Raw genomic sequence first — 27698 nt, 5'->3', positions numbered from 1 at the left:
CATTATGTCCGGCGGCTGCCGAGCATTTTCCTTTTCTCTCTGAGCAAGATGGCTGGGGGTGAGGTTGGAGTGACTCTCGGGCAACCACATCTTTCCCGACAGGATCTCGCCACATTGGTGAGCTCTCGATTTGCGGCGGGAGTAGCACAATGAGCTTGGGGGCTGGGGATGGACAATCGGAGAGCCTGGAGATGAGGCACTTCGTGGGTACCTGGAGCGTAGGGTGGAGTATCCTAGAGCTGGACCCTCCAAAGCCATAGAGTCTAAGACTTGTGTGCCCGCTCCACCGCCAATATCTTGTCTAGTCCCAAAACTGATGAACGATTGTGAGACTTGGAATTCCTGGAGTTAAGCTTTTATAATAAATATAATGTAGATGACTAATATAGCGTACAGTGTATGTTTAGCATCCACAAACTCCTGAGTTCCATCCGGAGAGGCGCACGCCTGTAATTCTAGCACTTAGGAGATGAAAATACAAAGATTAGAAGATAAAGGACATTTTTGGCTGCATATCTAGTTGAAGGCCAGTATGAGACTAACGAGATGGTTTAAAAACAATCATTAAGGTGTAAATCTGTAAAGGGTTGGAAACTGGATGACACTGTTCACTGTGTTGGACTTTTGAGGATTTATTATGACTCCAGGATTAGGTGGCCTTTCATCTCCTGGCCTCTCTTAGTGACTGGACTTGTCTTGTGTGACAGTGATGTGCTTATAGTCTTCCCACTCTTAACATCATGTTATCGGGGAAAGACGGCTTTAGCAGGAGAAGAGAACTTTTTATACAGAGCATAGAGCTGAACCTGAGAAATAATAAAGTCAAGGGAAAACTTGTGGTTTGTATTGATTATATTTCACAATATATTTCATTGCAGGATGTTACTAAGTTGACCCCACTTTCACATGAAGTTATCAGCAGACAAGCTACAATTAATATTGGTAAGATAACTTGAAGTCTTAACTTACAAATAATTTTAACCTCTCCTTTTGTGTAAATCATTGAGTAATGTGGACATTTGTTTGGAAATTGACCTGAGCACGTCAGTATGTCAAAAGAATGTAAAGAAAATGTTGCTCTTTTTTTGAGATATGTATGAAAGAAAAGTTTAATAGTACAAGGCAGTGTGTAATCAGAGTGGTGAGTTATGAGGCTCAAATGTATTTTCTTGCCATATAGAACAGTTTATAGAAGTTTTATTTGATAAATAAGCTATAATTAAGTCGAATTCTTTCCCCCTTAATTGGCACCTAGAACTGTTGAGGTATATCGCTTGAGAATAAAATATGGTGTGGTCAGGTTTTTGTTGTTGGATTTGGGGGGGAGGTAAGACAGGCTTGCTAGGTATTCTGGCTAGCAACTAGGCATTCACTCTGTAGTCTGGGCTGACTTTTAAGTAGAGGCAATCCTCTTGCCTCAGACTTCTGAATACAAAGATTTTGAGTGTGTTCTTTTCTTGTTATATCAGAGTTTGTCATATTAACTGGGTATGTGGTTGGCATCTTTGGTGTTTTTGTTTTGTTTTGGAGGGGGTGATTTTAGGGGTTAACAACATTTCAAGTGAACATTTAAAAAATATCTAATTTTTGTTCAAGTCAAGGTCTGTCTACATAGCCCTGGCTGTCCTGGAACTCTCTTCATAGACCAAGCTAGTCTTGCACTCATAGAGTTGAAGTGAGTTCTTAGACTGCCTCTGCTTCCCAAGAGCTAGGATTAAAGGTGTGCACTACCATGCCTGACTCTTTGAAGTTTTATGACATCTCCCCACATTGTCCAGGCTGGCCTCAAATCCTGCTTCTTCCTCCCAAGTATATACTCTACTAAAACTGGTCTGAGAAGATTTATAATGTGTGGAAATCAGGACAACTTTCAGGAATTGGTTCTCTACCTTTGTTGGGTTCTGGGTATTGAAATCTGGTCCTAAGGCATTTGTGACAAGTGCTTTTACCTGTTAAGTCATTATAAATAATAGTTTAGGGGATTATTTTCTTTTAAAAAAATCAGAAATATTTTAAAGAATATGTTTTCATTTTAGTCCCAGGCATGGGATATGGTAGGTGGTTAAGAGGGTGGAGAAGGGAGGAAGAGAGAACCCACCAAGTAGCCAAAGACAGCTACAAGCCATGCCGGGCCCTGTCGCTGTTGGATTTACATTGATGTTTATGGTTAGAGTATTTGACTCAACACTCTTTGAAAAAACACTTGGTGTATGTGAATGCAGGAGTTCATTTTGTTGTCTTTTGTTAATAGGCACAATTGGTCATGTAGCTCATGGGAAGTCCACCGTGGTGAAGGCTATTTCTGGAGTTCACACTGTCAGATTCAAAAATGAGCTAGAAAGAAACATTACAATCAAGCTCGGATATGCTAATGCTAAGGTGATCCACGTACAATGAAACTAGAAACCATTTAACTTTAATTTTTGCATAAGTAGCAAATCTAGTTTCTTTTTTCTTAATAGATTTATAAACTTGATGACCCAAGTTGTCCTAGACCAGAATGTTATAGATCATGTGGAAGCAGTACACCAGATGAGTTTCCTACAGACATTCCAGGGACCAAAGGGAACTTCAAATTAGTCAGGTAAGTTTTATATTTAAATTACTATTTTGTGCTTTTTGAAGTATTTAAGACACTGAACACTAACTGGGCAATGGTGGTGCACACCTTTAATCCCAGCACTTGGGAGGCAGACGCATGCAGATTTCTGAGTTCAAGGCCAGCCTGGTCTACAGAATGAGTTCCAGGACAGCCAGGGTTATACAGAGAAAACCTGTCTCAAAAAAAAACAAATCCAAAAAAAAAAAAAAAACCCAAATATATAAAAACAAACAAACAAAAAAAAAAAGTCAGGGTGATTGTAGTGCACGCCTGTAATCCCAGCACTCTGGGAGGCAGAGGCAGCTGGATTTCTGAGTTCTCGGCCAGCCTGGTCTACAGAGTGAGTTCCAGGACAGCCAGGACTATACAGAGAAACCCTGTCTCGAATAAAACCAAAAAAAACAACAACAAAAGATACTGAACACTAAACTCAGTTGATGAATGGTTTCATCATTTTTCCATTATTTTGTGTTTTTATTTTTTATAATGATAATAATGGAAAGGTAAGTTTTTTTTTTGTTTTTTTGTTTTTTTTTTTTGGAGGGGGGGTGTGTTGGAGACAGGGTTTCTCTGTATAGCCCTGGCTGTCCTGGAACTCACTTGGTAGACCAGGCTGGCTTTGAACTCAGAAATCCGCCTGCCTCTGCCTCCCGGAGTGCTGGGATTACAGGCGTGCGCCACCACCGCCCGGCAATTTTAAAAGTTGTACAAACTGGGAAAATGCATAAGAGAGCTGGAGAAGCTCAGCTCTTAAATCCTGTGGCTGCTCCCCAGATTTGATTCCCAGCATCTACTTGGTGGCTCACAGCCATTTGTAGCTCCTGTTCCAGGAGATCCACCTTTGGGGGCACTAGACATGAAACACTTATTTAAGAAAATAAAAATAAGGGTTGAAGAAATGGCTCAGAGGTTAAGAGCACCATCTACTCTTCGGAAGGTCTTGAGTTCAAATCCCAGCAACCACATGGTGGCTCACAACCATCTGCACTGTGATCTGACGCCCTCTTCTGGGGTGTCTGAAGATAGCCACAGTGTACTTACATAAAATAAACAAATAAATCTTTAAAGAAAGAAAAGAAAAGAAAATACTTTACAACCCTTTTTCTTTTTTTAAGGCAAACATCGCATGAATAAGGAAGGGAGGGAAGCACAGCTCACTGTAGTTAACCAGTCCTTTCTGCTCCTTAGAGGAGAATGAAGCCCCCCCCCCCCTTTTTTTTTTAATTTCCTTTTGTGATTTTTCGAGACAGGGGTTTCTCTGTATAGCTCTGGAATTCACTCTATAGATCAGATTAGCCTTGACTAGAGACCCTCCTACCTCTGCTTCTCATGTGCTGAGATTAAAGGTGTGTGTCACCGGTACCTGGCTGATGAGTCTATTTTTAGAATTACTTCACAATTTTCTGAATATGACTTTACATGTTGGTTCTTTACCAGAGGGTGCTGGATCTAGTTACTAACATCTTGAGGGATTGCAAGCCCATGAGACCATTTTAGATCAAGGTATTTAGATCAGGTATTCTTCTCAGGCCCAAAATTTAGGGAAGGAGGGGAAGACAGTGAATCTCAATGATCAGGATACTTTGATACAATTATATATTTTTTATTTATTTTTTTCCCGAGACAGGGTTTCTCTATGTAGCCCTAGCTGTCCTGGTATTCACTCTGTAGACCAGGCTGGCCTCGAACTGAGAAATCTGCCTGTCTCTGCCTCCCAAGTGCTGGGATTACAGGTGTGCGCCACCACAGCCTGGCTATTTTTAAATTTATCCAATTTTTATGAGCAGTACTGTTTTGCCTGATCTGAATGTATGTCTGCATGAGGGCGCCAGATCCCTCAATGGAGTTGGACAGGATACTAGGAATGAACCCAGTCCTGTGCAAGAGTAGCTGGTGCTCTTTACCCCTGAGCCACCTCTCCAGCCCTGCTTTAGTGCAATTTTTAAAATTAATTCAGAAAATTGTAATGAATAGTATATATTGAAATTCTGTTTCATTTAGGTAGGGTCTCAATCTGTAGCCCTGGCTAGCCTGGAACTCAGAGTGGCCCGCCTGCCTTTGTCTCCTTCCCAGTGCTGGGATTAAGGCTTACACCACCATACCTAGCACACTCCCTTCCCCTACAGAGTTGGGTTGGGGTTTTATTGAAGGTATTTTAGTATGCATGTTAAACACTTAGGTGAAGATGGGGTGCTCGGAAAACCAGAAACACTCCAGGATGTGGGGAGACTGTCAAAAAGTCACCAGCGGCCAGGCGGTGGTGGTGCACGCCTATAATCCCAGCACTCTGGGAGGCAGAGGCAGGCGGATTTCTGAGTTCGAGGCCAGCCTGGTCTATAGAGTGAGTTCCAGGACAGCCAGGGCTATACAAAGTCACCAGCGTCAGAGCTATAAATAAAGGCCGAGGCCGACCATGTTCCAGATATTTTCTTGCTTCTGTATGACTTGCTTTGCTTATTTGTAGTGACAGTTTTAGAGTTTCTTTTTTGGTTTCTTTAAAACACACAGTACTATTACTATCAGAGTGTGTTTTCATTTTAGTCTGGGTATAAGCTTTGGGACTTGACCGCCCACAGCAGCTGACTGACTTGCCTCTCTAGCAGGAGCGTGACTTTGCCAGCCACAGATAGTTGCTGCAGTTGTGTGGCATTTGGAATTCTGGGGACTTTGCAGGGAATCTATACATGCCAGAGCCCCGAGAGGTGTGGTGGGTTGTTGTTGGTTGTTGTTAGTCGTTTGCTAAGTAACCGTACACAAAGAAGAAATAATAATAATAATAAGAAATTAGGTATCCTGATGTGGGTGATCAAACCTGCACCAAGGAACTCGACACCCGTCATGAGCAGGAAGTAGTCTAACATTAATATCACCCTCTTTCTGACCCCTGGCTTTATTCAGAGGTCTTTTTCTCTCTCCCTTCTATCTTTTCTTTTCTCTCATCTAGTGTTGAAGTAAAAAGGTTGAAAGAACCCACAAAGCAGCAAACAGACCAGCTAATTTGTTTGTTTGATACGGTTTGGGTTTTATAGACAGGGTTTCTCTGTGTAGCCCTGGCTGTCCTGGAATTCACACTGTAGACCAGGCTGGCCTAGACCTCAGAGATCTGCTTTGCCTCTGCCTCCCAAATGCTGGGATTAAAGGTGTTCACCATTATTCCTTTCAGACAAGCTATTGTTAATAATTCTTTTTCTATTTAAAATGTTGAGGTTTTGATCATTACGGATTTTGGCATTGATTTTGAAGTTTGGTTTTCTTTATGCAAAGATTGAGTTTATTTTTTTTCTTTAGCACCAGGACTTGCACCAAAGGCCCCATATGCTAGCAGGCAAATGCTCTACCACTAATTTATATTCTAGGGTCTGTTTTTACAGTTTAGGCATTCCCTTAAAATGTGCACGAGGTGGCTCTCTTCCTTACTTTGGTCCTAGCACTGGTCAGAGAGAATTCTGTGAAAGATTCTTCTTTTGTGAAGTGCGAATGTTTTCTGCTTTGTGGGCCTTATCTTTGTCATATCTGCTCTTCTATAGAAGCACACGTATGAGATTGTGGTGGGCCAAATCTGAGGTCCATAGTTTTCTGATCCTTGATCCCAGTTTTAGATCATGGCAGTATTAGCATACATTTTTGTTCTTTTTTTTTTTTTTTCTATATTCTTTTACATTCCAAATGATTTCCCCTTTCCCGGTTCCTCCCTCCCCATAAGTCCCATAAGCCCTCATCCCTCTGCCCCATTTTTGCTCTTTTTAAAAATTGTGACTCGGGCTGGAGAGATGACTCAGTAGTCAAGAACATTTTTTTTAAACAGTCTTTTTGTTGTTGCTGTTGTTGTTTTAAGATTTATTTTATGTACATGAGTACACTGTATCTGTCTTCAGACACACCAGAAGAGGGCATGGGATCCCATTACAGATGACTGTGAACCACCATGTGGTTGCTAGGAATTGAACTCAGGACCTCTGGAAGAGCACTCTGTTCTTAACCACTGAGCCATCTCTCCAGCCTAGCCAAGAACATTTATTCTTACTCAGAGAACTGGAGTTCAGGGTTTTTTTTTTTTTTGGTTTTTTGTTGTTGTTGTTTGTTTTGTTTGTTTGTTTTGTTTTGTTTTTTGTTTTTTTTTTTTTGATTCGGTTTTTTTGAGACAGCGTTTCTCTGTGCAGCCCTGGCTGGCCTCGAACTCACTCTGTAGACCAGGCTGGCCTCGAACTCAGAAATCTGCCTGCCTCTGCCTCCCAGAGTGCTGGGATTACAGGTGTGCGCCACCACCGCCCGGCTATGGAATTCAGTTTTGACAGTCACTACTGCCAGTAACTCAAGCTTCAGGGGATCTGATGCTCTCTTCCATCTTCTGAGAGATTAAAATAAGACATGAAAAGTAATTCATATAAAGTCATGACTCTGAATACCATAGCTTGAAAGTCACGCTGTCTCTCACTTTAGTTGCACAATTCCAGTTTTTTAGGGGTAGTGGTATTTTGGACAAAGTATTTTTTCAAATGAAAATCCTCATTCTCTTTTTTTCATATTATTTTCTTTTTTTTTAAAAGATTTATTCATTTATTATATGTGAGTACACTGTAGCTGTCTTCAGACACTCCAGAAGAGGGTGCCAGATCTTGTTACTGATGGTTGTGAGCCACCATGTGGTTGCTGGGATTTGAACTCAGGGCCTTTGGAAGAGCAGTCAGTGCTCTTAACCACTGAGCCATCTCTCCAGCCCCATATTTATTATATGTATGTATTTGTCTGGTTGTGCTTACGTATTGCCAGTGCCTGTAGAAGCCAGAAGCATCAGACCCAAAATCTGTAAACACCAAGTCTAAATGACCATTTTATAATAACATTGAGAACTAGCTCCCATGTGATTTGATGTTAAGAAATCTATAGTTTACTTATAGTTTTGATTGATCTTATGACTGATTGTTATTTCTCGATCACTAGGCATGTTTCCTTTGTTGACTGTCCTGGCCATGATATTTTGATGGCTACGATGCTGAACGGTGCAGCAGTGATGGACGCAGCTCTTCTGTTGATAGGTATAATCAGAATGGAGGACTAATCTGAGTGGAATATTTCAGGAAGAACTAAAACCTTGGGAGGCCATGTCCCTTATCCAAGTGAGGCATAAAGAGAAATGTGACATGCGGGATGCCATTTCCTTCTAAGCTACCACAAACCAACTACAAGCAAAGGAGTCCTGGGCATTATGGGTTCTGAAAAGTCTTATAGTATCCTAAAGATGGCGTGCTTTCCCATCTTATTTCTGTTTAGAATGTGTGTTAACGCATATGTATTATGCTTGCCCCTCCACGTAGATGATTTATTTATAGTAATGGTCTATTTATAGTATAGTAATGGTCTAGGAAACATTTGAGTTTTCACAGTTAAAGCTGTGTTTCCTTATATGTACTGTTAAGAGATTTGACAGGTTTGAATGTGATATTTTTAGGTATGTGAGAGGATATTGCACAGGACATGAACAGACTGAGGGGGTGGGTAGTGTGCTGAGTGAAATTTGCCTGCCGTGGAGTACTGTTGCTTGTCTTCACAGTACTCGCTTAAGAAGTAGCCTTGAGGTCAAGTCTCCTCATAAGAGCGGGAGTGTAACAGAACATGCATAGACTAGATTGAGCTCGAAGTCCTAAGCAAAAGCTCTGGAAGACATTCTTGTTCTTTGGAAGCTTCTTGCTTGGAGGAGTGTGAGGCTGCAGTGAATGACGATACAGTGTGAAGCAGAGTGGGCAGTAAATCTGTGCATAATGTAAAGCTTACCATTTTATCACGGAGGGGCCACCTCAGTGACAGGTCGTCCACTTAAAATTTCATCACCACAAAAGTGAACGCACTGACTGCTCAGCAGTCACTGCCCAGTTATACTCCCTCCAGCCCCTTACAACTAACAAGCTGCTTTCTGTTTTTGAAATTGAATGCTCTGCATATTTCTGGTTATTCTTATGCATGTTTTTTATTCTCTGTCAACCAGCTGGTAACGAATCATGCCCTCAGCCCCAGACTTCCGAACACCTGGCTGCCATAGAAATCATGAAACTCAAGCATATTTTGATCTTACAGAATAAAATTGATCTGGTAAAAGAAAGTCAGGCTAAGGAACAATATGAGCAAATTCTCGCATTTGTGCAAGGTAAGAAGCTATAATGGCTCAGAGGATCCCTGAGAGGTAATGGACCTCATCTAAAACAAAGTAAATGTAGCTATCATATAAGTGTGGCTTTTTCTACTCACTACTTATTGGGGCCCTGATAAGACTGCAAAAGTATTTCAGAATTTAATGTGCAAAGTTAAAACTGAAGGTACATTGTGGAAATGCTATCAATCAGATTGTTTTAAATCCCAGGAGCTTTCAGGGTATTCCTCAATAGTAGAGTGCTTGCCTAGCATACACAGGACATTGAATCCACATCACTGCCTTCCAAAAAAAAAAAAATTCTTAGTGATAGTAAAATGAATAAAAGAATTTAAATTCAATCTTCCTACTGGGCCTTGTGGCACATGTCTTTTATCCCAGCATCCTAGAGGCATGGGAAGGCAGACTACTGACTTCAGGGCCAGCTGTTAGTGTGTAGAGTTAGGTCCAGGCCAGCAAGGACTATATAAAGAGACCCTGTCTCAAAAGCCAAACAGCAATGTTTACAGAGTTTATTCTTTAGTAACATTCCGTGGTCCACTTTCAGAGAGGACCTGAAGCGTGTTACTACTAACATTTGATTATTTTTAGCCTTTTATTGTTGGGAATCCAGTTCTAACATGAAAAGGAATAATCCACTTTGATTAAACTCCGTTTATTTTTGAGCTATTTCTTTGACCAGTTTGCTTAATGAAAAAATACATATGCCAGCTAGTCTTTGATTATCAAAGAGTCTGTAATTTCCTCTTGACGTTTATGGGAAGGTTAATTATATGTTAGAAATCTTGTAGCTGGTAAAGTGCCCTTTCCCAGGAGCACTCATGCTTTATTCCTTTAAACGCACAGCATTTTGCCTTTGCTAAATAGACCCATTGAAATAATTTTAGCAGTTTTCCCCTTACAGGGCAAAGAATTCATTTTCAGGAGTTAAAGATAGAATATATTGTAATCTTTCTAGTCTTTGACTGGCCTCTATTAACTCTAATTGCTTTAGCGTATAGACCCAAGTTTTGTAAAACCCAAGGATTTTGATCTTTTTTAAATTTGTTTCTGTAGGAACGGTAGCAGAAGGGGCGCCAATTATTCCGATTTCTGCTCAGCTGAAGTATAACATTGAAGTTGTCTGCGAGTACATAGTGAAGAAGATACCTGTGCCGCCAAGAGACTTTACCTCAGAGCCCCGCCTCATTGGTGAGTGACAGGACTCACATTTAACTCGACTCTTCCATGTTTTGTTTTGTTTTGTTTTAAAGATTTATTTATTTATTTATTTTATGCATATGAGTACACTGTAGTTGTACAGATGGCTGTGAGCCTTCATGTGGTTGCTGGGAATTGAACTCAGGACCTCTGCTTGCTCCGGGCTCCGCTGGCTCCTGCCCAATGATTTCTTTATTTATTATATGTAAGTACACTGTAGCTGTCTTCAGACACTCCAGAAGAGGACATCAGATCTCATTACGGATGGTTGTGAGCCACCATGTGGTTGCTGGGATTTGAACGCAGGACCTTCGGAAGAGCAGTCAGTGCTCTTAAGCCCTGAGCCATCTCTCCAGCCCCTCTTCCATGTTTTTTATTAATATTTTCTCTTTCTGCAGAGGTGGTGATAACTTAAAACTTATTTGAAATAAGAAACCCTTTGTGCTGAATATATAGTATTTTAGGTGGCCAACATGGAATTTTAGGGGATTATAACCTGGTGAGATATTACAGTTTCAATACAAATGATGTCATTGTACCCTTGCTGAAAAGCCAATAGGGGTAATTTCACTGCTCAAGGATGTAGGAGCCTTTTCACAGCCTTTCCGGGTCTTCATTTAGAGTTGTTTGTGTGATTGTTGGGGAAAGTTCTCTTGTGTGATGTAAGAATAAATCATATAGTCTTAGAATTGTTTTATTTTAAAAGTAATTTGTACTGTAGAAGCCATAAAATACAAAAATTCTACATATAGAATACCAAGTATTCGGCCAGGCAGTGGTGGCGCGCAGCTTTAATCCCAGCACTTGGGAGGCAGAGGCAGGCAGATTTCTGAGTTCGAGGCCAGCCTGGTCTACAGAGTGAGTTCCAGGACAGCCAGGGCTACACAGAGAAACCCTGTGTCAAAAAAACCTATATACACACACACACACACACACACACACACACACACACACACACACACACGTGTGTGTGTGTGTGTGTGCGTGCGTGCATACATGGATACATATATACCAAGCATGGTAGCACACACCTGTAATCCCAGCACTTGGGAGGCAGAGACAAGTGGCTCTCTGTGATTTCAAGGCTAGCTTTGTCTACAGGGTGAGTTCAAGTCAGTCAGGGCTACATAGTGAGAACCTCTCAAAAAAAAAAAAAAAAAAAAAAGCCGGGCGGTGGTGGTGCACGCTTGTAATCCCAGCACTCTGGGAGGCAGAGGCAGGTGGAATTCTGAGTTCGAGGCCAGTCTGGTCTACAGAGTGAGTTCCAGGACAGCCAGGGCTATACAGAGAAACCCTCTCTTGAAAAAAATAAAAAAAAAAGAAAAAAATAATTTAAATGGCACACTCAGTGCAGGTACCCAAGTACAGTCTCCTGTATGTGTTTCTGGCGATGCTGGAGATAGATGCCCAAGGCCTCATACATGCCAGGCAAGGACAGTCCCACTGGTATGCATCCAGCCCCTCCTGTGTGCCTTATGTAATAATAGCTAATTTATTGTAAATACTATGTAAATAGTTAGGATGCATAGGGGATAATGGCCCTCACCAAAAAAGGGGGGTCAGGAGAAGACTTTTGTGCTCATTATATGTGTTTTTCTTCTCCTTGGCTGGTTGAATTACACAGAACCCTTAGATGCAAAGGGCAAGCCATGTGTCTGTAGTGGTGCATTTTTGTTAACTGCCTAGGAAATATCTTTGGACCTGTGACTGAAAGACACACACACACACACACACACTCACACAAGCTTTTAACTTTGCTGCCCTGTTATCTTCTGTGAAGCTCATTGGTCTTTGCTGCCCAAGCCGCTTCTGGGCAGCCCTTCCAGGGCCGCTTCCGCTTCCCTCCTACCTTTCCAGTACCCTCCGTTCTGCAGCTCTAAATGTGTTCCGTCCGTCCCTCGAGGGCCCTGGCCGTTCTCCCCACCGCCTCCTCCTCTACCACCCAGCAACTACATTTTTCTTTAGCAGTGTATGATACCCATCCCAGAACATTACATATAAATTTAACATTACTTTCAAATGGATGTATGATATTCCACAGTAGATTCGCTTTTATAGTATTGACATACTTAAATAAACTGTCACATTAAACTTTTAATGAACTTTCAAACTATTTCTTGTTTTGGTTTTTTTTCTATTACAAGTAAGACTTCAGCAAATGTCAAAGCAATATCATTAGATTGTTTTTAAAAAAGTTGACTTAGAAAAGAATATGTCTTCTAAAGCTAAAATTAAAGTAGATAGAAATGGCTTTAATTTGTTTTGAATTTTTCTTTTAGTTATCAGGTCATTTGATGTCAACAAACCTGGCTGTGAAGTTGATGACCTTAAGGGAGGTGTAGCCGGTGGGAGTATTCTAAAAGGAGTGTTAAAGGTAAACTGGTTTTGACTTGTTTATTGTGTATGTGTGTCAGTGCTGCGGTGCAGAGGTAAGCCAGCTTTTCAGGGGCTGACTCTCCATCCAGGCTGTCTTGGGATTGAACTCAGGTTATCCGGCTTGATGGGAAGATGTTTATCCTCTGAGCCAGCTCATCAGACCGCCCTCATCTTAAACAGGCTGGCTTCAAACTCAGAGATCCGCTTGCCTCTGCCTTCCAAGTACCGGGACCAAAGGCATGCACCGCTATGCCCAGGGAAAAGGGCTTTGTCGTAGTATTGAATATGGATTTGATTTTTGTCTTTGGAAGATGTCTGATCTCTAAATTTTTAGTTCTCTAGTGAATATGGAGCATATTTTATATGACCATGGGTTTATTTGGTAATTTGTATCACTTGAGTGGCATTAATTTTAAATTTTTAGATTTATTTCATAGATATGGGTGTTTGTCTCCATCTTTCCAAGGAGGCCAGAAGAGGGTATTGAATCCCTGGAACTTAGAGATGGCGGCTGTGAGTTGTGAGCTGCCATGTGGGTGCTGAGAACCATCTGATCTTCTCCTCCGAGCCAGTTTTTTTCCTTTAAAAAAAAATAGCCAAGCATAGTAGTGCATGCCTTTAGATCAGAGGCAGAACAGGCAGATCTCAGGTCAGGGCCAGCCTGGGCTACTGCCAGGGCTACACAGAGAAATGCTATCTCGAAAAACGTGTGTGTGTGTGTGTGTGTGTGTGTGTGTGTGTGTGTGTGTGTGTGTGTGTGTGTGTATGTGTGTGTGTGTGTGTGTGTGTATGTGTGTGTGTGTGTGTGTGTTTAAGTAATTTTAGCCTGGCATGGATGTGCACGGCTGGGAGACAGAAGCAGACTGGTATCTGAATTCAAGGCCAGCCGCTTCTACTTAGTGAGTTGCAGACCATAAAAATAATAAGTAAATAAAAGTAGTCTTGAAATTAGAGAAAAGATTGCCTTTTAGTTTTGTGGACCTTTTGTTACAACATTGGTAGGCAAATAAATGTATTGTTTTATAATTCTCCTTACCAATTATGTATTTACAGGTAGGCCAGGAGATAGAAGTCAGACCCGGGATTGTCTCCAAAGATAGTGAAGGAAAACTCATGTGTAAACCAATCTTTTCCAAAATTGTGTCACTTTTTGCCGAACATAATGATCTTCAGTATGCCGCCCCAGGTGGTCTCATCGGTAAGGACTTCCTCTCTCTTTAGTTTGTAGAGATTCATGCTCTATTTCATGGGGAAAGATCAAAGATAGATTGAAAGGTTTGAGTTTACAGACTTTTTTATTTTTATGTGTATTGGTTTGCATAAATATCTGTCCTGTGTGTCTGTGTGTGTGTGTGTGTGTGTGTGTGTGTGTGTGTGTGTGTGTGTGTCACACGCTCATGCATGCCCATGCCCAGGAATGCCAAAGTGGGCAGCAGAGCAGCCTGAAGCTAGAGTTGCAGAGATGGCGAGCTGTCATGTGAGTTCTAAGAGCCAAACCCAGCTTCTCTGCCAGTGCTCGTAATTACTGACCTGTCTCTCTACCTCTCTTCGGTTGTTTTTGTTCTCTGGGTGGGGAGGGTGTTTTGGGGTTTTTTTTTTTGGTTGTTGTTGTTGTTGTTGTTGTTGTTGTTTGGGATGAAGCCTCTCTCCATAGTCGTGGTTGGCCTCAGACTCAGAAAGCTCTACCTGCCTTTTCCTCCCAGGTACTGATATTATTAAAATGTATGCCCCACCACATCCTGTTTTAAAATTTTATTTTATTTTATTTTATTTTATTTTATTTTATTTTATTTTATTTTATTTTATTTTGGATTTGTTTTTTTGTTGTTGTTGTTGTTTTGTTTTGTTTTTTGTTTGTTTTTTGTTTTTGAGACAGGGTTTCTCTGTGTAGCCCCGGCTATCCTGGAATTCACTCTGTAGACCAGGCTGGCCTCGAACTCAGAAATCCACCTGCCTCTGCCTCCCAGAGTGCTGGGATTACAGGCGTGCGCCACCACTGCCTGGCTCTGTTTTAAAAATTTTAAGAAGTATTTATTTAATGTAAATGAATACGCTATAGCTGTCTTCAGACACCCCAGAAAGGGGCATTGGATCATTACAGATGGCTGTGAGCCACAATGTGGTCACTGGGATTTGAACTAAGGACCTCTGGAAGAGTAGCCAGTGCTCTTAACCTCTGAGCCATCTCTCCAGCCCATTTTAATGTTGACCTAGACTCCCGCCATGTATTTTTGGCTAGGCTGGTAGTTGAGGCAACCCTCTTGGATCAGCTTGCCAAGTGGTCCACTTAGAGGCGTGTACCACCTCACCTGGGTTTATCCATACAACTTGAACCATTTTAAACAGAAGGAGTGCATTTTGGAGCTGGCAGTATGCCTCAGGCAAAGGTGCTTGATTACTCAAACAAGTATCCACATTACTAATGAACAATATTTTTAAAGTATGTTTTGATCGAAGATAATTTTAGCAATAATAATTATTTCTGGGTATTGTTTTGAAGTCCTAGGGTTTGGACCTAAAGTCTCGAACATGCTTGGCCGACACTCTGTCACTAAGATATAACCTTAGCCCTCTTTGTCCTTTTTTTTTTTTTAATTAGATTGCTATATATTTTTATGTATGTTGGATTGTGTATGTGTGTGCGTGTGGGTGCATGCGTGCCTGGTGCTCACAAAGGTCAGAAGAAGGCATTGAGTCCCCTGAGACTAAAGTTACAGTTGTGAGCTGTCGCCTGGGTGCTGGGAACTCAACCTGAATCTTCTTAGTCACTGAGCAGTCTCTCCAGTTTTCCTTTTGAGAAAGGATTTCACAAGGTCTTCCGGGCTGTCCTTGAACTCACTCCATTTCAGGCTGACTTAGAACTTAAGGTCTTCCAGACTCACTATCTCCAATACCTGGAATTGCAGGTCTATGCACTGTGCCTGGCATAAAGTAAGTTTGATGGCCTAGCACTCAAAGCATAGCTATAAGTGGTTTCTTTGGGGATTCCAGTTTGTTTGCCTATATTGTCCAAAGGCCTTGAATTCCTTATTAAAATGGTCCTCAAGTAATGAGGACTTAAAGGACTATAAGCCAGACTAGGGTGCGTCCTGGCTTATCGTTGCTGTTTGGTCACACTTTTGGTGTTACAATGGTTCCTTTCTATGTGTATCTTGCAAGTTTAAAGTTACTCAAAACTCAAATTATACTCACACTGATGTGAGAATTTTAAAAAAAAGAAAAAGGCCCTTCTGCCTAGGCCTGGTAGTGAGTACCTGCAGTCCCACAGACTTGGGAGTCTGAAGCCGGGGGATTGCCTTTAGGAGAAGGTTGAGACCAGTGTGGCCAGTATATGCAGACTGGAGATATAAGACCTTATACTCAAAGTAACATCCCATCCCAAATAAATCTGAAAAAATAGAGGTAGGGGCAAATCAAATAAGAGCTTCTACCAGGTGGGAATTCTTAACATGACTTAAGGGTTTTCTAGTTTCTTAAAACTTTTCCATTGCTGAGAAAAAGGCAAGATTGAAAATGCACCTTTGAACTAAAGAAAATTACACAATTGAGTTTTCTTTTCTGTCATGTAATTAGAAGTTTACTATAAGGACTGGCGGTGTGGCTGAGTGGTTGGGAATGGCACTGCTTCTGTGGAGGTCTGCATTTATGAACAGCTCTCAGCCACCTGTAACTCCAGCTCCAGGAGAGCAGTACCTTCTTCTGGTGCCACACTTAACCCATGCAGACCCACACACGGATGTATACTTATACACATAGCTTAAATATAAAAAATGAGGGTCTGAAGGCATGAGATGACTCCATGTCTAGCAGCACTGCTGCTCTTGCACAGGACCCAGTTTCTAGTACTTTAAACAACTCCAACAGTCTGGAACTCTCTTTCCATGGTGTCTGTCGCCCTCTGCTGGCTTCTGTGGGAACTACATGTACATGGTGCTCTCAGATGCATCAAAACACAGAGGGGGGAAACCTTTTCCAAAAACTTAAGGGAGATTAAGAACCTCTTAAAAAGGCTTGTTCTAAATATTTTCACTGAAAATTTAAATTTAAATGAAAGATGTCATAACCTTTAACTCCCAGGCAGAGGGGGATAGATCTGTAAGGTGGAGGCCAGCCTTGCCTACATGTTAGGACCCTGTCTAAAAAAAAAATGTTGCATAGTGGTGGCGCACACCTGTGATCCCAGCACTTGGGATGCAGAGGCAGGCAGATTTCTGAGTTCGAGGCCAGCCTGGTCTACAGACTGAGTTCCAGGACAGCCAGGGCTACACAGAGAGACCCTGTCTCGAAAGAACCAAGACAAATTAAAATAGAACAAGTATTTTGTTATGCTTACCATATATGTATGAAAATGGAAGTATTTGTAAAAGGGTATCAATTCTTAACTAGACTTTGAAGTAAATCATTCTAAGGATATTTTAGATAATAAGGCTACACGTATCTTGCTTTATATTAGGAGTTGGAACAAAGATTGACCCAACTTTGTGCCGAGCTGACAGAATGGTGGGACAAGTGCTTGGTGCAGTTGGAGCTTTACCTGAAATATTCACAGAACTGGAAATTTCCTATTTCCTGCTTAGACGTCTTCTGGGTGTACGTACTGAAGGAGACAAGAAAGCAGCAAAGGTATGTGCTTGTCTAACTCGTGTTTCTGAAAGGTAGCAGCAGCAATGCTAGACTCCGTTCTGGTCTTTGTTTTTTTCCAAGACAGGGTTTCTCTGTGTAGCCCTGGCTGTCCTGGAACTCACTCTGTAGACCAGGCTGGCCTCGAACTCGGAAATCCGCCTGCCTCTGCCTCCCAGTAAATGTATGTGTACATTGACTTCCTTAAAATCAATTAAAAAAAAAAAAAAAAGAACAGGGCTGGGGAAATGACTCAGAAGTTAAGAGCAATGGCTGAGGTCCTGAGTTCAATTCCCAGCAACCATGTGGTGGCTCACAAACCATCTATAATGGGATCTGATGTTCTCTTCTGTCATGCAGGTATGAATACAGAACACCCACACATAAAATATAAATAAATTTTTAAAATTTAAAATACCCAGAAGTAGCAGTACAAGCCTTTAATCCTAGCATTTGGGAGGCAGAAGCAGGGAGCTTTCTAGCTCAAGGACTGCCAGGACTCCACAGGAAACCCTGGGGGCGGGGGGGGGGGGGGGGGGGGGGTCAAGAACACCTCTATAGCAATCCATTTTAGGTATTTTTTTAAAATCCCTACCAAAACAGAAAATATTTGTTTGGTTTTTTGAGGCAGGGTCTCTTGACGTTGCCCTGACTGTTCTAGAACTCACCATGTTACTTGGGCTGGTCTCAGAGCCCCAGAGCTCAGTGTGCCTCTGCCTGCTGGTACCTGGCTCAAACTGTGTGCTGCCACCGCCGTCTTCAGGAAGTGCTTGCTTATGTGTCCGCCCTCTCTCTCCAATTTATTTTACTAGGTTCAAAAGCTGTCTAAGAATGAAGTGCTTATGGTCAACATAGGGTCCCTGTCAACAGGAGGAAGAGTTAGTGCTGTCAAGGCTGATTTGGGCAAAATTGTTTTGACCAATCCTGTGTGCACAGAAGTAGGAGAAAAAATTGCCCTTAGCAGAAGAGTTGAGAAACACTGGCGGTAAGTTCCTTCTCCTTTGCCACTGTCTATCAAAGGGCTTGAGTTCCTGCTAGTGTATGTATGCACACACTTTCTCTTGAACACGGCATTTAGTGTGACTTTGGCTCTTAGCTTTTTTTGTTTGGCTGGTCTTTAAAGCTGTATTTATACTCTTGATTTATTTTCCTTTCTATTAGTACAAATACTTCAGTTGGCTTCCCTTTGTTATAGGTATAACCTATGCAAAAAAAAAAAAAGTGACTTAGTTTCAGTATTTCCATCATTTGACTTTTTCCCCCTTCATTTATTTAAAGTGTGTGTGTGTGTGTGTGTGTCTGAGAGAGAGAGAGAGAGAGAGAGAGAGAGAGAGAGAGAGAGAGAGAGAGTCATAGCAACTTGTGGCGTTAGTTTTGCTACCATGTGAGTTCCAAGGATTGAACTCAGATCATCCAGCCTGGCAGCAGACATCCTTTTAAACATTATTTATTCTTCGTGGGTGTGGGTGTGCACACATGCCACGTGTGCATGTGGAGGTCAGAGAACAGTTTCCTGTTCCGCCATGTGGGTTCTGGGATTAAGCTCAGGTAGTCAGGCTTGGTGATAAATGCCTTTGTCTGCTGAGCAATCTGTATCAGCCTGGAGCTTCATTTTGTTTTTTTATTATTATTATTTATTTTTTTAATTCTTTAGGAGTATTTTGATCTGCTGGACAACGGTGGGCACGCCTTTGATCCCACCACTCAGAAAGCAGAGGCAGGTAGATCTCTGAGTTTGAGGCCAGCCTGGTTTACAGAGCAAGTTGTAGTGTAGGATAGTCAGATGTATTACCTCCCCCCCCCCCCCAAAAAAAAAAAAAAAACTGTCTTGCCGGGCAGTGGTGGCACATGCCTGTAATCCCAGCACTCTGGGAGGCAGAGGCAGGTGGATTTCTGAGTTTGAGGCCAGCCTGGTCTACAGAGAGAGTTCCAGGACAGCCAGGGCTACACAGAGAAACTCTGTCTAGGAAAAAAACAAATCCAAAAAAAAAAAGAAAAGAAAAAGTCTTGAAAATTAAGTGGGAGGGGGCATATTTTGATCATGATCAATTCTCCCAGCCCCTCCGAGGTCTGCCCCTCATAGACTTTGCTTTGGGGGAAAAATACTCACTGTAACCCTGGCTATACTCAAACTCACAGAGATCTATCTGCCTGCTTCTGCTTTCTGAATGCTGAGATTAAAGGTGTGCACCGCCATACCTGGCTCCCAATCTTTTTATTTGTAGTTTATTTTGTACTTAACAGTGGGAGTGATAGAGATGACTCAGTGGTTAACAGAACTGGCTAAGCCGGGCGGGGGTGGCTCACGCCTGTAATCCCAGCACTCTGGGAGGCAGAGGCAGGCGGATTTCTGAGTTCGAGGCTAGCCTGGTGTACTAGCTGCTCTTCCAGAGGACTGGGGTTCAATCCCCTGCACCCACATGGCAGCTCACAGGTATCTGTAACTCAGGTTACACTCCCTCACTAGACATAGATATACACCAAACACTAAATGCTATATATACTTACCTGTGACATTGCAAGAATTGTATACAAAACTCAAAAATATCCCTGGTCTAGAAAGATACACACACATATTATTCAGTCATGCCTTTTGATGTCTTAATCGTTAAGCAATATCTCTACAAAACAAGGGCATTCTCTTTCATAACCAAGAAATTGAATTACAAGAATTACAGGGAGTTCAAGGCAAGCCTGGGCTACAAAGATTTATACCATTCTGCACTATAGACTGAAATTTTATCTCAAAAGGAATAGTGAGGGGAAAAAATGAATAAACTGTAAAAATATTTTAGGGGAAAAAAAAAATAGTGAGGGCTAGGGAGATAGCTTAATTGTGGCTCACAACTATTTATGATGGGATCTGGCGCCCTCTTGTGGTTTATAGACATATGCAGGCAGAACACAGTATACATAATAATAATTATTTTATTTTTGTTTTTGTTTTTTGGTTTTTCGAGACAGGGTTTCTCTGTGTATCCCTGGCTGTCCTGAAACTCACTCTGTAGACCAGGCTGGCCTCAAACTCAGAAATCCGCCTGACTCTGCCTCCCAGAGTGCTGGGATTAAAGGTGTGTGCCATCACTACCCAGCTATATAAATGTTTTTAAAATGTTTAAAAAAAGAAAAAAATTTAAGTTGGGTGTTGCAGCACATGCCTATACTCCTGGCCCTTAGGAGTCAGAGGCAGGTGGATCTCTGGTAAAGGCTAGCCTGGGCTAACAGTAAAACTTTGTCTCAAAAAAAGCAAACAAACAAAAGGGAGGTGGTAGTTAAGAGTACTGATTGCTCTTCCAGAGGTCCTGCATTCAATCCCCAGCAATCACATGGCGGCTCACAATCATCTCTAATAGGATTACAGATGCCCTCCTCTGGTGTGTCTGAAGACAGCTACAGTGTACTCGCTTTAAATAAACCTTTAAAAAGAAAATAGGAGTGGGGGTGGTGAGGTCAGGTAGCTCAGCGGGTTAATTAAAGCCCTTGCCTGGTGTCTTAAATTTATTTACAGGAGCCATATAGAGAACCAGGTCGCAAAAGGTTATTATCTTACATCTTCTGACTGCCACATGTGCACCCTGGCACACACAAGAAACAGATGGATGCAGTTTTTTAGATGATGGGAAAGAGGGAGAAAGGAGCACATAACATTGATAAACTACTTAAGTACATAGTCCAGCCTTCAGGTTTGTCACTCGAGCCAGCAATTCTTCCTCAGCCTTCTTTTGTTTTTATTTGACATTGACACATTTGAGGATTATGGAAAACAATTTTATTAACTGCTTTGGGGTTTGTCTGGTGGTTTTGGAACTTCTAAAGTTATACATTTCATTGGAAGATTGGATTTCAGTTATATATTCTTAACTGAGTTTTTTTTTTTTAATTTTTAATTTCATACATGCGTGTGGGTATGTACACATAGTTACAGTGCCCATGGAAGACAGAGTTGTCACATGTCATTGAGCTGGAGTTTCAGGTGGTTGGGAGCCGAGGAGGGAGCTGGTAGCTGAATCCCCTGGGTTCTCACATGGGTAGTCACTTACTCTTAATTACCCTTGAAATTAGTAAAAAAGAAAAACAACAAAAACCCCCTAGGAGACTAGATGTAATAGTTCAGACTAATCCTTCACTTGAGAAGTGTATACACAAGGATTAGAACTCCAAAGTCATCTTCAGTGCCAAGTTTGCAGACAGCTCAAAGAAACACACTCATAGGAGTGTGTACACACACACACACACACACACACACACAGAGAGAGAGAGAGAGACAGACAGACAGACAGACAGACAGACAGGTGGGGAGACACTGTGTATGTATGTAAATCTCCCTCCCTGTATTTTCCATCACTGATCATTTTTGCCTAAACTGAATTTACTGATTTAATCACTGCCTCAACCCTCCATGGCCCTCCCATACCAATTTCCTCAGTCTACATTCGTTTTGCATTTTTCCTTCCCACCACTGATTACGTGCTTTTATAATACAGACTCACAGGGTTCTGTTTTAGTCAGGCTATGATCTGTTGTTCTGTTGCTGTCTTTTATTTTGATGTACAAATTGTCCAAGAGTTTGTCATTGGGGACCCTTAAGCTAGTTCCTGTGTCCTTTTATCCATTTTGTATTTTATTGTTCTTTTGGTACAAGCTTATTATTTTTCTGCCACATGATGTTCCAGGCTTGTTTTGTACCTGTCTGTTTCAGTTTTAGAACTGGACATCTAACTAAGGGAATGTGAAGTAATTTTTAGAGATACAGGTATATGCCGTAGCTGGAAAGCACGCATTTATCTTTGATTTCTGATTCTGGGTTCTTTCCCAAATTAGTAATTGAGTCTACTCTTTCACCGGTTGTAGCAAAAAAGGACTGCTTTGCCTAATCTGTTGATACGTAAGGGCTCAATCAGGATGAGCTCTCTGAAGAATTGATGTAGTGCTGCACTAAAGAATTTCTAATATTTTCTTGCTGGTTAGGATATTTGGGATCTTTCTGGAAACCAGTTTGGTCCATTTAATCTTTTCTGTTGGTTTGTCTAAGATATATATGCCTCTAAAGTAGACTATTCCACTGCCTGGATTTTCCCCAAATTTTCCTGGTCCCTCGGCTGTATTCTTCACCAACCAATCCTTTGCCAGTCTTTTTTTTGTATAGGTGACAGTCTCATTGCATTCTTGCTAAAATGATTGATCTGAATTGTCACCCTTTGGTGTAGCGGTCATTAGCTTTTTTGTTATTTCTACCACCACCTCCACCCCCCAATGTCAGGATCTCTCTATGTAGCCCTGGCTGCTCTGGAAGTCACTGTATAGACCAAGCTAGCCTGGAACTCACAGTGATCCATCTGCCTCTGCCTCCTGAGTGCTGGGATTAAAGCATTTTTCCAAAGATAGGCAAAGAATTATAGTTTGTTTTTGTTTTTTTTTTAAATCTGAGCTTGGTATAGTGGCACAGACCTTTACTCCTAGCATATGGGAAGCAGAATCAGGTGGACCTCAAGTTCCAGGGCAGCCTAATTTGCAAAGCAACTTCCATGCATTCCAAAATTACATAGTGAAAATCCTGTTCAAAACGAAAACAAAACACATATGCAGACAGGTGTATATACAGAAGCCATAGAGATGTAATTTGGGTCGTGTGAAGGACTCCTGAATGGATCTGAACAGGCTGAATGGGTAGGTGGCTTTTGTTTGTTTGTTTTGTTCTGTTTGTTTGTTGTTTTTTTTTTTGATGGACCACTAAGGAATATATTTTATTTTATGTACATGAATGTTTGTCTGAATATGTGTACTGCATGCTTACCCAGTGCTCAAAGAGGTTGAAATTGCTGAATCTGTGTGATTGTGAGCCACCGTATGGGTGCTAGGAACGGAACCAGGGTCCTCTGCAAGAGCAGCAAGTGCCCTTCAACACTGAGCAGGCTCTCCAAATAACGTAGGTTTTATTTGTTTTCTTTGCTATGAGGGCTCACTTTGTAGACCAGGAAGTTCTTGAACACGGAGCTCTGCCTTCCTCTTCTTCCTGAGTGCTGGCATGCACCACCACAGCTGGCAAGTTTCCTGTTGCCCAGGCTGGCCACGCACTTAATATGTAGCCACAAACTAACTCCTCATTTTCCTCTCTCCCAAATGCTTGAATGTATAAACGTGTACTACCACACCCAACTCACTAGTACATTTATGACAGTAAGTTTGTTTGATTTTCTTGTCCTGTTATTCGGCATCCATCCATCTATTTCTAAATAAAGTCTGAGAAAGTGGTGTAAGATTTCTTTATAGAGAAGCAGCTGTATCGAGAAAATAGACAGGTAATGCCCGGTCCAATGATGGCGTGGTGATGCCAGTACAGTGGGGTGAAGCTCATAATTTCTTGTATTTTTATTTTGCAGTTTAATTGGTTGGGGTCAGATAAGAAGAGGAGTGACCATTAAGCCGACTATAGATGATGACTGAAGACTTCAAGTTACACAATGCCTTGGGATGGAGTTGGAATTTCTTTTAATAGCCTAGGGGTATATTTTCAAAGCAATACTAGGGAGAATTAATTTCATTGCTCATTACCTTACTATTCTTATATTTTAGCGATGAAAATGTAACCTCTACTTTTTTCTTTTTATTGATTCCTTGTTTCACATCATGTAACTCAGTCCTGCGCATCCCCTCCAATCCAACCTTTGCCCTTGCAACCTCCCCCAAAATAAATAACACACAGACAGCAACCAAACATAGCATAGAAAACATGCCATCATGGAAGCTGTAGCTTCTGTGATGACACCAATGTTGGGGCCTCATCAAGACTTCCTCCAGTTATCCTGTGCTGTTCGGCATCATGGAGATCCTGCAGCTTTGGAATAGCAGGATGGCCCTTTCATGATCCCAACCATTCGAAGATGACATAGATTTTAGGGTCGATCGCTTCAGAATCCTGGATCTGGGCCAGGGTGGTGGCTCAGCTGGTCAGCTGGGGCCCCTGGGGAGGGGTGGGGCCAGCTCTTACAGTGCACCTTCGCCATCAGGGCCAGCTGCACTGTGTTGTGAAGGTGAGGTGCCGTGCCGGGGCTGCTCATGCCCTTAAGGCCAGCTCTCCCTTCTAAAGGTGGCAATGGGGGAGGGTGTCCCATCGACACCACCTGGTAACAGACCCGAGTGGCAGAGCCAGCTGTCGAGAGTGCTATGTCCAATGAGGGATGGGGCCAGATCTGCACAGCCTCGGACATCGCAGTGGTCTCTACTGGTAAGAGTGAGCCACGGACGGACACTGGCCCGCCACTGGAGCCACAGGCAGGCTTTTTCTCTCCCGTCTGTCATAGTGACAAGCAGGTATTTGTTATAGTCATTGAAGGGCAGGTCTGTGGGTGGCATGGGGATCTGTAAGACCTTGTGTTCCTCTTCCCATGCCTTAATTTGAGTTTTATGAGCCCTAGGCATAAGACAAGTTTGGGCCATCAAGCTAGGATGAACCTTTATAAAGGACTGCCCCTGATATAGTACAATACTACCAACAAGGTGTGTCTGTGCCCATTGCTGGGGTTATAACCCACTTCTAATATGGGGCCTAAAATTAAGTGTGAAAAGTGGTATACTATATAAATTGATTAGATCACATCTACATTTTAGCAAAAGTTAAGCATTCCAAAATAATGTCTCTATAATTTATCAATCAATGAAAGTTTGAAGTGAAACTTCGCTGCAACCAGCCTTTGGTGCAGCACACGTATCATGAACCTGTCTAAAATGAAAATGCTGTCTTCCCATGATTCATCTGTGAGGAGCTCCATAGTGAAGGGCAATTAGTAAAAGCCAAAGGCTACCCCTGTAGTTGTCCTTCTGTTTGGGGTTCTGTTGTCTGAAATTTGAAGGAAGGCAGCCAACGGGCTCAAATGAGCACCGCTCTTAGAATTGCGTGCCCATTCCCCTAACAGGTAGATCGTAGCAGCATCCTGGACGGGACCTTAGGAATCCAGTGCCCGGAGACTATGTCTTTATTATTAATGCCTGAAATCTCCGTCTTCCCCCACTGGCAAAGAGTACAATAGCCGGTGCTTGGTGAGAGTTGGCAGGGTTCTGTCCAGGTTGCTTTTTTGAGGTCTTTGTTTTAGTGAGCTGTGGGTGGAACAGCCTCTTGCATGATAAATAAGCACTGTACCATTGGCTCCACTGCCCCTAGCTGTACTACCTTTCCTTGGTAGGATTATGGTAGAAATTGTGCTATTGGTAATCTTTGAGCCTTGAAAGAGGTAAAAAGAATTATTCAAAAACAGTGTGTCCTTTAGTTTCTGAATCTATTCCCCACATGCCTGCTATTTTCTTGTGCTGTGCTTTTTAAATTAATCATGTCTTTGCTTAATTAGATACTCTTTCACATCAGTGATTTCCGACTCGGGCTGACAGAAGAGCCCGGAGTGGGCTCCAGTCTTTGATAATCTTTTAAGACAGTGTTTGGAAAAGGGAGTTTAGAAAAATACATGGTGCATGCCTGTGATCCCAGCTCTCTGGGAGACAGAGATGGGCAGATTTCTGAGTTCAAGGCCAGCCTTGGTCTACTGAATGAGTTCCAGGACAGCCAGGGATATACAGAAAAGCCCTGTCTCAAAAAAAAACAAATCCAAAATAAACAAAAAAAAAACAACAAAAAAAGAAATATGCATCCTAAATAATAACTTCACTGGTTTTTGGTTCTTCATTTGCTTTCCTTGTGATTTACAAACAAATGGGATTTAGTGCCACAGTTGCTATGCTGTGAGTTGTGGATACTGCAGCTGCCTTAGGTTTAGAAGTGTGTCTGTGAGTCTTGAGTTTTGGGGAATCCTATGGATATTATGTATTTGATTGACTCTGAAAGGTTGTGTTGGAGCATGGAGAGAACATTTAAATAAAACAAGGGTCTGAATCAAGCATTTTATTTTTTTATGTGCCCATGTGTTTTATAGATTTTTACACTAGAAATTCTGGTATGAGACTAAAAATAATGAATGGCTTCTCGTGTCATAACTGAAACCAGGATCTCATTAATTCTAAGCATCTGTGTGAATCGTACCTCCTTGTCTTAAAAGTCACTTCAGGTCAATGCAGTGATTCTCAGCAAATAAGTACCTGATTTAATCGAAAAAATAAGGAGCATCCATGTCACCCAAAGACTATTTGTATATTCTGTATGTATCCTCCAAAGATATGTGTACTAGTTTGTGTACAGAGGAGTAGAACTATAAGTTGTACTCCTAAGTGTGCAAATAGCTAGATTCATAAATCTCATTTCTTAAAAAAGACAATTTGGTGATGCTTTTCATAAAATAGACACTTTGGGTTTGGGGTTTTTGTCACACAAGGCAGCCCAGCTAGAAGAACATAAACCACATACAGGCAACAGCTTTGGAGACAGCCTCAGCTCCAGTATGTTCTTTGGTTGGTGGTTCAGACTCTGAGAGCCCCAAGGGTCCTGGTGAGTTGACTGTTGGTCTTCCTATCCCATTTGGGATCCACGATCCTTCCTATTCCATAAGAGTAGCCAAGCTCCATCCACTGTTTGACTGTGGGTCTCTGCATCTGAGTCAGCTGCTGGGCGGAGCCTCTCAGAACAACATGCTCCTGTCTGCATGCATAGCAGAGGATCACTAATAGTGTCAGGGATTGGTGCTTGTCCATGGGATGGGTCTCAAGTGGGGCCAGTTATTGGTTGGCTGTTCCATCAGTCTCTGCTCCATCCCCCCATGCCAGCATTTCTTGTAAGCAGGATAATTTTGGGGTGGAAAGTTTTGTTGTGGGTTGATGTTTCTACTACTCTACTGGGTTCCTGCCAGTACCCCAGGTACAGGAGGTAGCCTCTTCAGGTTCCATATCCCCAGTGCTATGAGTCACACTAAGGTTACCCCCATTGATTCTTGGGCACCTCCCCTATCCCAGGTCTCTCATCCTAGAGATGCCCCCCCACCTCTCCACCCCCATCAGTTACAGATTTCGATTCATTTTCATGGCCGTGGAGGCCACACCTGATCCCGAACCTGCCATCCTCATCCCTCCCAGTTCCTCCATCCACATCTATTTTATTCCCCTTTAAGTAAGATTCAAGCTTCCTTAGGCCTTCCTTCTAAAACAATAACAACAAAAAGCATTAGATAGCAGATACCCTAATCACTTGTTCAGAATAATTATATCCTTAGGCTTCTTGATAATCCCCCAGCACTGGGAAGGCTTGGGTCTCAAAAGGGGGGAAGTAGGTCTGGTATGGCTTGATTTTAGTTTTTCAAGACAGGGTTTCTCTGTAGAGCAGGCCTGCCTCTGCCTCCCAAGTGCTGGGATTAAAGGCTTGTGCCACGATGCCCACCCAGAAAAAAAGGTTTTAAAGGCAATATATGCAACATGAAAGTGGGCCTGATCTATTGAGAGAAAGAGGCTACAAGCAGGAGAGCAGTGCAGAGAAGGGCCAAATAAAATTATGTATGAAAAGGCCACGAGAAGCCGGGCGGTGGTGGCGCACGCCTGTGATCCCAGCACTCGGGAGGCAGAGGCAGGTGGATTTCTGAGTTCGAGGCCAGCCTGGTCTACAGAGAGAGTTCCCGGATGGCCAGGGCTACACAGAGAAACCCTGTCTGGGGGGGGGGGGGCGGGGAGGATCTACACCCAGGGCTGGAGATATGGCTCAGTGGTAAAGAGCACTGACTGCTCTTCCAGAGGTCCTGAGTTCAAATCCCAGCACCCACATGGTGGCTCACAACCATTTGTAACACCAGTTCCAGAGAATCTTTTTGTTGTGGTGGTGGGGTTTTT

The 27698-nt window shown here is 42.2% G+C and overlaps 1 protein-coding gene across 1 annotated transcript; it reads left to right on the top strand.

Moving 5' to 3' along the window:
- On the top strand, positions 1–25828 carry Eif2s3 (eukaryotic translation initiation factor 2 subunit gamma). Its single transcript, XM_052170699.1, has 12 exons — positions 1–117; positions 879–942; positions 2252–2379; positions 2463–2584; positions 7544–7638; positions 8586–8744; positions 9804–9938; positions 12227–12321; positions 13377–13521; positions 16777–16946; positions 17756–17928; positions 23324–25828. Exons 1-12 carry the CDS (start codon positions 49–51, stop codon positions 23385–23387), a joined length of 1419 nt encoding a protein of 472 aa, XP_052026659.1. The 5' UTR covers positions 1–48; the 3' UTR covers positions 23388–25828.
- Positions 25829–27698: the final 1870 nt, after the last annotated feature.

Source organism: Apodemus sylvaticus, chromosome X (assembly GCF_947179515.1).
Source record: "Apodemus sylvaticus chromosome X, mApoSyl1.1, whole genome shotgun sequence".
In the NCBI taxonomy this organism is placed as follows: domain Eukaryota; kingdom Metazoa; phylum Chordata; class Mammalia; order Rodentia; family Muridae; genus Apodemus; species Apodemus sylvaticus.
This window is presented reverse-complemented; position numbering and strand designations above follow the sequence as displayed.